Source organism: Mesitornis unicolor, unplaced genomic scaffold (assembly GCF_000695765.1).
Source record: "Mesitornis unicolor isolate BGI_N332 unplaced genomic scaffold, ASM69576v1 scaffold32942, whole genome shotgun sequence".
Taxonomy (NCBI): Eukaryota; Metazoa; Chordata; class Aves; order Mesitornithiformes; family Mesitornithidae; genus Mesitornis; species Mesitornis unicolor.
Window position 1 is genome coordinate 300 of NW_010171779.1, and position 12,488 is coordinate 12,787.

Genomic DNA, 12,488 nt, shown 5'->3' on the forward strand with positions numbered 1-12,488 from the left:
AGAGTACACTTGTTTAACTTAGTGACTGTGTCTGTACTTTTTTTAAAACTTGGAGACTACGTGGTTTTGTCCTTTTTTTTGGTGGGATAGAGCATAGCTAGCATTACTTAACAGAGATGAGCCCTGGCTAACTTGCCTTAAAGTAGAGAGCTTGCCATCTTTTAGAGGCTATCTGAGAATTTTACACTTGTGTGTAGAATCCTTATGAGTGTGTATCTGTTATGGCCTACTCCAGCAGTTTCTTGTTGTCAAAGGTTTGCGCATCTGTTCTTCTTATTGTTAATTTTTCAAGTGCTGATTAGACGAAGCTTTGCTGACTAAACTTTGATGTTATGAAAGAAATTAGATTTTTGTTCTGGTTTATATTTGTAATATTTTGTTGACGTGTCATTCTACAGTTAACAATTCTAAAAGTGTTAGATGTGCAGTATTAGGTGGAGTGTCAACCTGTTAGTTAAATAAATGGGTGTAAATTGAGTAAAAACCCCTTTTCATTGCCTAGACAAATTGCAAACACACTTACGTGGGAACGTGTTTTCTTCCATTGCTAGTAAATTAGTCTCTTGTAGGCTTTTTAAAAACTGGTCTACAGCCTATTGTCTGTATTCTGTACTTCCTTTCCTGCTAGTCAAGTGTTACAGTAGCAGTACAGGTGCACCAGTCAGGACTTGTATTGTGTGGGTTTTTTTGAGGATAATATAGTGCTGAAACTTCTAGGAAATATATAGTTGGTTTCTAAAGCTCAAATGATGATTTCTTGAAGTGTTAAATTAATTTTTATGTGGACAAAACCAGAAAGTGCAGGAATAGCTGGTAGCTATGATTTCAAATACTAGTTAAGCATAGCTGTTACTGTGGTTGGTGAAGTCTTTTTTTTAATCTATGCTCTTGCAAGATTGAAAATAGTCAGTGCAATGTGTTTATAAACAAAATACTTTTGTCTCAGCCCAAAACTCTAGGCTTACTGTTCCCCCACTGTATTTTCCTTGATTCAAAAGATACCTAGAGATCACCTGTGTGATGCATTCTTTGGTGTTTATACAGAGAAGGATAGAAGTTCTAATGAATAAGGACTGTCTCTTCAGTGCACGTTATGAAGCTGGTTTCAAGGCATTCCTAGAACTACTTGTTGCTAATGCATTATTTAACAGCACCTCGATTTAATCGAGCATAGGAGTCATCTTCCTTTTATGAAAATAATACATTCTAAAGAGGAAGAAGAAAAGCTTGTGTGGGAGGTGGAGAGGACCATTACTGGGGAATGGTCTAGGTTTTGAAGGCGTGTCAGCGATTTACAGCTCTTTATTTAGATACTCCAAATCAATAACTGTGCCCCAACTGACAAAGCTGTGCCAGCCGAGCCCAACTGTAGCTGCAGTTATATGAGCAAAATCCTTTTTAGTCCAGTTTATTCAATGTGGGTAACTGGTCTGAACTTGCCCTGGGGAATCCCCGTAGTATATTAATTCCAGTTTGCTCTTTCATCGTAGAAAATGAAGTTTTATAACCCAAACTAGAGTTCCTGGTGATGGTATGAAAGCCTCAAAATAAACTTCAAATTTTCTATATATAAAATTCAGGTGTGCCCTGTAACCCACTCCGCCTTATGACTTGGAATAATATTCTTCTGCAGAGTGAAATCTAATACACTGATAAGACAGTTATGGTTGCTGCAGCTCATATTCTGTTCACGTTGCTGGAGACTTAGTGTAGCAACAATGTGCTGCATTACAGAGAACTTAAAGATGTGTCTCACAAGTGAGTCTTCCTTAAGTATCTCTAGCAACTTCCTAGTATGCTGACATCACTTGTACTGTGTTTTCCCAGATGAGTTACCAGTGTAAGAGCATGCATTTGTAAAGAGCTCAGGTGACAAAAAGCCTTCTCTTAAGTCTTTTCCAATCTTTCATCTCCTTTAAACTTCGTAGAAGCTGTAAGTGCAGCCCATTTAATGGAATGGAGTGCAACATTTGATATAAAACAAAAACACTTCAGGAGGTTAAAATAAAAGACAAAAGTAAAACTATGCAATTTTAGTTTATCTGCTTTATAATAGTATTGACCATATGGCAAACCATGTTAAGAAATAATAGCCAGATTATTCGTTTCTTGGTGTTTTGCACCAACCATGTATAGAATCATGTGGAGGAAAAAAAAAAAAGGAATTGCACGTTTGAAAACCTGGCCCTTCCTATGCTTGCTGCATTAGGATTTAACATTTAATTCAAATTGACAGTGCGGTTGTTGGCTTTTTAAACCTTTATTGCTGTATTATGTTTAAACTACGTATTCTTTCGAAGCCAAACAATTGAAATTGATGCAATGCATGGGCAATTGCTGTGGCATTCATACTTCACATAGCTGAAGGAGGAGTTGAGAGTCACAGGATAAAGTCTTGCACTGACGTCAGGATTAAGTGTGCAGCTTCTGACGTGATGGGAGTTCCTCTTGCAGGCTTTGCTTTACTTTTTGGGTAAGCAGGTCTGAATCATTCCTTCTGCCTTATTGTTAGCCGGTATCACTGTAATTGGAGTATTTCTAGAAGAGGAATGTTCCTAGATAATTCATTTGTTTGAAACTTGAAGGTGTAGCTTGTTTTGCTGTTAGAGTTAGTGTGGTGTTAATGTGCTAGTGATGGGGTCCTTGTCTCCTGACTTTCATTATTTTGTTTGTATGTGGGAACTGTAAAGCTTCTGTTCTCCAAAGGATTGTAATCAAATGTGAGGTAAATGTTGGTCTGGAGACTTGGTAATGTGCACTGTCACATCTACTGTGTGTAACATACACCCAAGTATGTGATACTGAGGCTCAAACTTGCAGTCAGTATTTTGTTCCATGTGCCTTCCTGTTCTGCATAAAACTAGCTTAAGGAATTATTTCAAGTCTTTATGTTCGCTGTAGGTCAGCAATAGAATGCACAAAAATGCCACCAACTGACTTTTTTGTTTTCTATTTGTTAATGGCTAATTTATTACCCTTTTAATTCATATACAGGTTTTTCTGCTTTTAGTAACTTGGCTGCTGTCTCCAAATTCCTTTTAGCAACTTTGGTCTGTTGTGTGTACCTAATACGGAGTTTTGGGAGTGATTTTTATCCAGTGTTGTTTGCTTTGGGTCCTGCCCATGTTGGGTGGAACACTAATTTTACCAGTTATGCTTGCTAAAATTACTAGACACTTGTCTAGTCTACATCAAATGCTTTTATTTGCACCCAGTTTAGTCTTATGCCTAGCACCACTGAATCATTGCTAGCGTTTTTTAATAAGTGTTTGTTATTTAGGTGATTTAGGAGACAACCTTGAGTGGGTTTTTTGTTGCATGATCATACTGACTAAATGCAAATCCTACCCCTGAAAGTACCGTGCCAGTGATTAAATGTGGGGGTTTTTTGTTTATCTTCTGAATCTTGTCAGTTTCATACCCTGAATACAACCACATTTTAATAGACTATGCAATCAAGATCCGAGTCTTGATCATGCAGGCAAATCTTCTGAATGCTCTTAAGGAGTAGTGCCTGGTTGCCTACTTTATATTTCTCTTTAGGTAAGAGCAGAATTTACTTGAGATCAGATTGCTAAAGCTTTACCGCACACAGTTTCTACTGAAAAGCAGGATCTGGTTTTTGTAGTCTTCAGCTCAGAGTGACTTCTTCATTTCATGTCCAAACAACCGGGAATCAGTCTTGCGTAGGTTAACCATAGCCGTATAACACACTATATGTACTGCTTTAAAGTGCACTGAAATTTCTTTGAAAAAGTTCCAGATAGTCACATACCATAGGAGGTTAATCATAATCTTGTTTTTGAGTCACCAGCATCAGTGCTGGGTATGAATTCTGTCCCTTACCTAGAGCACGGCTGTTTTATAAGCATGTAAGAAAAATTGTTTTTGCACTGGTTTGTTACTTTTATGCGAAGCTCCCCTATTAGTGAATGCTTTGACCTAAACAGAACAATCAGACCAACTTTTGCATATTCAAAAGTACATGTTTTATCAAGACGAAAAATGGTTAGAAATTTGGGAAAAAACCCCAACCAACCAAAACACACAGTTTAAACTGACCTTTTTATACCAGTTCAGAATAACTGGTTGTAGTTTTTAGTGCAATTCTAATTCCATAATTTGTTTGGTTTAACATTCAAATCATTCTATTGTTTGAGGATGTTAGATTTCCATATTAATGATGTAAGATATATTTTGTTGTAGTTTGGAGCAGAATTTCGACGATTTTCTCTGGAGAGATCCAAACCTGGAAAGTTTGAGGAGTTCTATGGATTATTGCAGCATGTGCACAAGATACCAAATATTGATGTTCTAGTGGGATATACGGACATTCATGGAGACCTGCTGCCTATCAATAATGATGACAATTATCATAAAGCAGTTTCCACAGCCAATCCTTTACTCAGGATTTTCATTCAGAGAAAAGGTAAGTACACTTGAAGTCTGTGAATCATCTGTTTATCCAGTTACCCTGTGTTGCAGTACATGGTGTAACATATGGAGGAAAAAACCCTTCAGTCCTATTTCATCATGTTGAATTCCATAATAATTATGGGTCATGAAAGGTATTCACAACTCATCTCTCTTGCAAGAGCTTCCTCAGGCAACCTATTTATCCTTTGTGCTTTTTCACTTGTTTAGTTCAGTTAGATAAAGTTAAATCTCTAGCAGATGCTTCTTTCTGGTTTTCTATAAGCAAATGAAAATAAACTTTAAACCTCTAGAGTTTTCTGCTTTGTATGTTGGATGTCTTCCACTTCAAATTCTGATCTTGATCAGACAAGAAGAGGGACCATTACAGAATGGAAAGGAATCTCAAAAGTCTTATTACATCAAGTATTAAATGTTGGTATAAATTAAAGCCTAAATTTGTCATATGCTACTCTTATCACACTTTCCTAATAAAACATTCTGAAGCTTTCAAAATTACAAGCTTATTTCAGTTAACAAACCTCGAATGTGAATGCTGTGCAGTTTGTTGGTTTTCCTTTAAAAACAGCATGTCTTTTAGGGAGAAAGTTCTGATTGTCTTTTTCTAGTGTCTGCTTTTGTTCATGAAGGAAAAAAAAAATGAAGGTTGTATTCATTCTTGTTCAGGAGAACATATTCAGTATATGGGGAGTTACGTGATTTGAAATGGTTTTAATCCAAAGAAGTAAAGAAAACCTGATTTCTCCACTTGTTTTTCTGCTTACATACGCAATGCATGCACACTTACATCTGTGTGTTTGTGTATATATATACACACACATACATGTGCAATTCCTATCATAATAAGGCAGTCAACTGATCTTTGACTAGCAGACTGCTTCTTGCTTAGCTATGTTGTAAAGATGTGCACTGTTTCTGGTAGTTGTGAGAACAGGCTTATTTTCCTTCAAAAATACTTGAGCATCGGAAGCTTTTATCAACTTCCCCACTCCAAAAAATGAATAAGCTCCTCAACAGCCTGACACGAAATATTCAAAACCAGTGTGGCTGCTTGCTAGCTGCTGTGTTGCTGGCAAAATGTTTGTTTTGTTTGTATTGAGGATAGTATAGTCTAGTAAGGCCTGTGCTTTCAGTCCTGAATTGCCAAAGGAATGAACTGTTTGCTTTAGTGGAACCCAGAGGTAGAAAAGGTCTATGATTCCATTTAATCTCCTACAGTAGCCATATGACGAGAACAGATAAGCCACTTTGTCAGACTGGGATTATTGAGTTTATATTTTAACACCATATGTTTTTAGACTGTTACCAGTGTCACATGTTTAATATTGACTCTTACTAGTGTTACATTTGTGACAATTACACCTTCACTGTACCTTTAGTTAAAGCATAATGGATTATTCTTTATTACTCTGGTGTGGAATTGATACAACACAGAGAACTAGAAGTAAGATTAGCCCACTTAAGTTTGTCATGCCAAGAATTGATTAATGGGAAAAGCTATATAGAAAGTATCAGTTGTCATCAGCTTCTCTTGGAGCCTAGAGTCTTCTGCCTACCAAGTTTTAGAGAAGAAAGAACCCAGCCTGGTGTCTGAGTCCAGCACTTCTAGCAACGTACTTTGTTCTGAATTACAGAGGTTTGTTTGATGGAAAATAAGGAAGTAACTTGATTCTGTAATTTATTTGATAATTTGCCTGTAACTAGAACTGAATTGTAGGAACGGGAGATGTTCTAATTTCTGTGGCATAATTTCTTTAGGTGTGATTAATTCATCCTATTGCACAGATTTTTATTGGCTCTACCTTTGAAATAGAAAAACAATTCTCTGAACAAATACCTGCAGCTTTGATGGGGCAGCTTTGATCTGTGCCATTTTGGAACTATAACTAAGAAGCAATACAAGTTATTTTTTCACCTGCAAGGCTTCTTGTGGTATTTATGCATTCTTTAAATAATTTGAAAAATTTCTGTGGGTTTTCTAATGGAACTTTGCTGTTATTTTGTATTTCCAGTGATAATAGTTGGGAATTTAACATCTTTGGCAAACAGTCACTGTGAGGAAGGATGAAAGTTTTTGCTGTCTTAAAAGATAGGAAATTGTATTATAGTGTCTTACCCATTTAAAAGCTACATGAAATTTTGTAGAAAGCTAACATAAGGTATGAGCAGAATACAGTAGACTCTAGGGTAAATGTTATTAACTTCTTAGCATATTGAATCCAAGGAACACCTGAAGAGGCTGAAATGGAAGTAGTAAGATGCTTTTGTAATGTTAGTAGGTGACAGTTGTGATAATGTGACTGAAATTTTGTAATGCCAGAGTAAGCACTCTTTTCTGTTCAATTTTGATGCCTAATTGTTGAAAGCTAGAAAGTTGTCTGTCTTAAGCATTTATGTGTATTGGTTAATGTGGTGAGAAACCTAGAGATCCTGTAATGAAATGAAATCACATTATTCCACTTACTCTTCTAATTGTATTTAACTAAATAAATTGCTTCAAAATGTTTTAAACTGCTCCAGTGCTGTATCTAAACTGGAGCTTGATATTGAACAAGTCAAGAACGGCTGTCAGTTTGTGGAAAACAGTTGCTTATTGGAATTTCATTCTGCAGTTTAACAGATTACCAGGTACTGTTGACATTTGGAATTTAAAGGTTAGACTGATGTATCATGATTAAATCCAGATGTATGGGAGTCACTCTGTCTGTGAGAAAAGTCTTACTAAGGATAAAATGGGGGAGGAGGGAACACAGTCTACACAGGCCATGAAGAGCAGTTTTATGGGGAGAACTTTGCATTGTAAATAGAAGAATAATAGAGATAATAACTTAACCAGATACGTTATTATAAATGTCCTTAAAACTCACTTGCAGGATATTAAATTACAGTATACAGCTCCTGCAAGTTCTGCATGTACACAGCTGTATACTGTAAAAGGTGGCTTCTTTGGGTAATTCATTAGTGCCTCTTGAGATAAAACTTCTCTGTGAAAAGTAAGAGGAGTTGGCTTTTTAAACAGCTCTCTATTGAATATCCTAGCTATTCTTAGTCCTCTTCCTAAAAACATAGGTTAGATTCCTAAATCCATGTTTTGTTTTAACTTATGACTAAATAAAATACAAGATTTGTTGGGGCTTATTTAAAAAATGCTACATTGCATCTATATTAAAATGTACTAATGATTTGGGGGTTTCGAAAATTTAATTCTTGAGGGATAACACTACATTGCTTTGCAATAGATAAAGAAAACATTTAAAATATCTGTCTTGCACAATATTAAATTGAAACCAGATTTGGCATTTGTGAACTTTTGTTTTAAATTTCGTGTAATAAGTATATACAGATTGGTGCCACCTTGAGCTTGAAACTGCTGGGGGAAAGTAATTTTTGCACTATGTGGACATTCTCCTTAGCACTATCTGTAGTTCACACCTTGTCCTTTGGCTTCATGCCAAAATATTTTCCGCTGCGGCTTTAAACTGATTAGCTGGGTGCCAGAACAAAGATGCCTTTGTACTTAAGAATATTGCTTTAGAAAATTTGTTTAGCAGTGGAAGAGAGGTTAAACAGTCATGCTGCCTGGCTGAGATTTGGAGAGATGAGTTTTCATCAACATTTCACTGTTTCTTTTTCCCACAAGTGATGTTAGCTTTAACTGTGTGTCTTAAGGTTTGTGCTACTTTTGAGATTTTAGACTACTAAGACTGGTTACAACGCAAAACAACTGCCCTCTGGTGCTTTATACTTTCTTAAATGTTTCGACATATGCAATTTTGGAATGCTTTTAATTTAATAATGTGTCGTATAACTTAAATAAGTTTCTAAAAGCAAAAGCACCAGCCCACTGTTAGGATTTCTGATGGTTCTTTTGAAAGAAAACGTTGAAGTTCATGTCTCTTCCCATAGATTTTTTTTTTCTGATCTTAGTTTTTGTTTAAATAACACTTTTACATCTGTTAGTTCACATACATATTTATTTACACAATTTGTTTTCAATCCTTTGGCATCTGGTCTTCATGTTTCTCTACTAACATGCCAAACCTACCATGCAGTCACTCTCCTGAGTGGCAGGAGAGGGATCCTGGTATGTGGCCTGCTGTGAAGGTGAAGGAGGTCTCCAGCCTACTGTGACAAGCTGGGAATCTCAAATATGAGATACATTTGATATGACAGGATGTGTAAAATACCAGATACTCTGATTCTTTGACAAGAATCTGTATGTGTGCACTTTGAATTTGAGGAAAACCCCTAAACTGAGTACCTTTTAATGTTGTAATGCATGTGGAAGAGCACTTCTAAGAATATCAGTGCTGACAATGTTGTGACACACTGTTTTCCTGTGTGTCTAAACCAATTCTCATAAAAGCAGTAGAAACCTAGCGCTTCACTGGTACCAGTATATTAGTACCAATAGTCTAGAGTTTTCAGCAACAGCTTGCACTCTAGCACAAACAAGCTGTGCATGTGCAATTTTTCTATTTCTGGTTTTCTTTAGATGAGCTTACTAAAGAAAAGTACAATATGGCTTAAGTTCTGAACAAGACGGAATCAATCAGTCAAAAAGCTTCCAACTTGCTCATTAGCTTTCTGGAGAACTTCCCAATGAACAGAACTCTTCTGGAGCAGTGTGGTGTTAAATGCCTAGAAATGTGTCACTGCTACAAACCAAAAAAAAAGGTGAATCTTTTGAAATGAGGCAAAAATTGCACTTCTTGTGCATGCAGTGTCCGTCTGGTCCTTGGAATACTTTTCTCTAGTCTTGTTGAGTTTACTGTTGATTGTGCAGCCATGAACCCAGAATTCGAAGGCATCAGAGAGCTACACTACTTAGACATGCACTGCACAGAAAAGTTTCTATATAGTTTTTGAGGACACTAAGATGTATACCAGCTACTGGTGGAAGAGAGGGAAATCCATGACCTAAAAAAATAACCTTTGTACTCATAAATGTTCTTAAATCTAATTATTTAAGTCACTATTGTCTATTGTTCATCTAAAATCTTCACCTATACTATCACTTTTTTGCTGTTATTGTGTTACTTTGTATTCAACAGTAAGAGATATTTAGAACAAGGCCCTTCTGTCTAATATCTTATTTCACAATTGCCCTTTCCAGGTTATTTTGTAAGCGATTGTAATTCCAAATACAAAGGAGAAGCTATTGCAACTCATTGAATTGCAAAAATCCTCCCAATGTAACTACCAGGTGTCTAACTTAAAACTAGTTGGATGGGTTGTCAGCAGAGATAAGGGCAAAACTTCTCACAATTTTTCTTTGATCATAAATTTTCAGCAAACATTAAAGGAACTGCTCCATGTTGTCTGAAAATTCAGTATGTTAGTTTTCAGCAGTGGAGTACAGGATTTTTAATGGCTGATCTTCAGTCATTTAGATATCCCAAATTGCATTTTACAAAGAAAATGGTAAGTTTGCATTTTTGGAAGCATGTTACACTTCAGACATTGTCCACCTCTTATGCTTTGGTTTGGGAGATTGGTTTGTTTTTTAATCAACCTACTCTTCAATACAACTGACTCGGTGCTCCTGAAGAACAGATTTTAGGCACTTTCTAAAGCCTTGCTTGATCTTTGGATCTAATGTTATTTTAATTTAACCTTGCAGTTTTTTTCTCTTTAACCTGTTTTGCTGAAGAACAATAATAATTCACTGCTTTTCTAAGAGAACTTTTCAGTCTCCCAAACAAACTAAAAATTATTTCCTATATTCACAATCACCTAATGTTCTCAAGCATAGCTAGTACAGATTCCTCTGTTTGCTTCTACCTTTCTACTCTTCCTTGTATGCTTCTTAAAACCATAGAACAGCCCAGGTTGGAAGGGGCCAGGAAAGCTCATCTAGCCCAACCTTTTATGGGAAAGGGAGCCTAGAAGAGATTATCTAGCACCCTGTCCAATTTCATCGTGACAGCCTCTAGTGATGGGGACTCCACTGCATCCCTGTGGAGGTTATTCTAGTGGTTGTCCTCACTGGAGGGGGAGGGGGGGGACAACACCCAAACAAACAAAAAAAACCCCCACCAAAACCAAACCAGGCCATCTCAGTGAGTGAAATGGGAGAAAAGTCCCTAAGGTGCCTTTTATATGCACTTTCTCACGTGAAGAAAGAACACTATGGGGTGTGGAATAATTTGTGTTAGTGCTGTCTTTGTTCATTCAGTAACTCTTGCAGAAACACCAGTCTGGGTGAAAAGATGACCATATCTGAGGAACAGTATAGGTGAAAGTTAATTATGCAAGGTGGTTATAATATTCTAGAGAGGTGTCCATGTCCTCCCAAAGTAACTGAGATTGTCACATAAGTGACTCCAGAGTGTAGCATGGCCATGTAGACTTAGTTGTTTTAAGAAATAATTCCTGTTTGTGTCAATTAAATTATTGAACAACTTTATCTGTAAACTTTAATGCGAGGGATGTTCTGTCTTTAGCAAATAGCCTTGTGTGATTACTTTTTTAACAACAAAAAAAAAATGTAAATGAGGCCATTGGACACATTTTTTTAAACCATGTTGATGAATTATTTTATTACTATTGTGTACACACAAGACTTTATTATAAATTCTTTCTTTCTGGTGGGCTAATTGAAATTTGTTTCTTTTCCTGTTGTCCTTAATATTCTAGAATACTAAGTTGAAGGCTACCTTAGACCAGTCATTCTTAAAAATACTCACTGTTTTTAGCAGCTCTAATATGTGGGAAAGGGAGGGTTAGTATTACATGGTGAATAGTGTTAGCCTATTGCTTGGAACTCCTTTCACAGAATCCAGAGTGGTTTGGTTGGAAGGGACCTTTAGAGGTCACCCAGTCCAACCTCCCTGCAGTGAGCAGGGATATCCTCAACCAGATCAGGTTGCTCAGAGCCTAGTCTAAACTGATCTTGAATGTCTTCAGGGATGGGGCCTCTACCACCTTTCTGGGAAAACTGAGCCAGTGTTTCACCACCCTCATTGTAAAAAATGTCTTCCTTATATCCAGTCTAAATCTACTCTCCCTTAGTTTAAAACCGTTACTGCTTGTCCTGTCACAACAGGCCTTGCTAGATTGTCCCCATCTTTCTGATAGGCCCCCTTTAAGTACTGAAGGGTCTCCCCACAGCCTTCTCTTCTCCAGACTGAACAACCCCAGCTCCCTCAGCCTGTTACTTCTGTCTTCTGTTTTGTGTAAAACATCTGAAGAGTCCAGATATAACTGGTGCATATCTGTATATCTTCATCTTAGCCCAGGAAAAAAAAATCTTCTGACTTGCCAACTCTCCCTGTGTACTTTTTTTTCATCAGCGATTGACAGTTCTGGAATTTCACACTGTGATAGCATTTCCATAGTTATTTCAATTCACAGATTGAAATGTATAGTAATTCTTTTACTTTCTTGGCTTTACCAGTGGCATCTTAATGTGATAATGCAAAGAAATCCCAGCTTCTCCGAATCTCAGAGTTAGTGATTCTTTTTTAATCCACTGTAGGAAAAAAAATAAAAATCTTTGCAACATTGCAAAAATACAAGTGAAAATCCAAGGAAACTCAGATCTGAATACATTTTGATTCATTGTTTTTGGAGAGTTTTAGCACATTAAAAAGAAAATGGAAGCTTCTTTTGGTAAAGAGGCATTTCAGACATCAGAACTGCTTCTGCAGAATGTATTTTCTTTTTTTACAAGTATTTCTGTGACTTGCATATGTTGTCTTTTTTTATTCAAAGTCATTTGCATATTTCTATATCAAATTGTGGCTGTTACAGCATTGCTTGTGTGAACAGTTTTGCTCGAAGTATTTGTGTGCAAGATCTCGTTGTTTCTACTCCACAGCCATTTTACCTACATTGCGTGGGGGGAGGGAGGAGAGTGCAGAATTGGAATAAGCTTTCTGGAGTTTGAATCCAGGTCACTTGGCTACCTTCCAGGAATTAGGCAATAATAGGCATACTGGCTGCTTTCCCTTTTTCGTTAGTTCTTTTCCAATGATCTGAAACCTGAGGAGAGAAAACTAACGAGTGGAGTTACCCTGAATAAAATTCAAATGCTTCTAGGAATGTACTCA

At 36.7% G+C, this 12,488-nt stretch overlaps 1 protein-coding gene across 1 annotated transcript in view; it reads left to right on the forward strand.

The window, feature by feature from the left end:
• Positions 1–4,206: 4,206 nt before the first annotated feature.
• Positions 4,207–12,488, forward strand: part of PARD6B (par-6 family cell polarity regulator beta) — a gene marked incomplete at its 5' end in the record, with an annotated part of 9,762 nt that continues 1,480 nt past the window's right edge. Inside the window, one exon of the mRNA XM_010180149.1 lies at positions 4,207–4,429. Within this exon, the coding sequence (XP_010178451.1) occupies positions 4,207–4,429 (223 nt within the window). The remainder of the gene's footprint in view (positions 4,430–12,488) is intronic.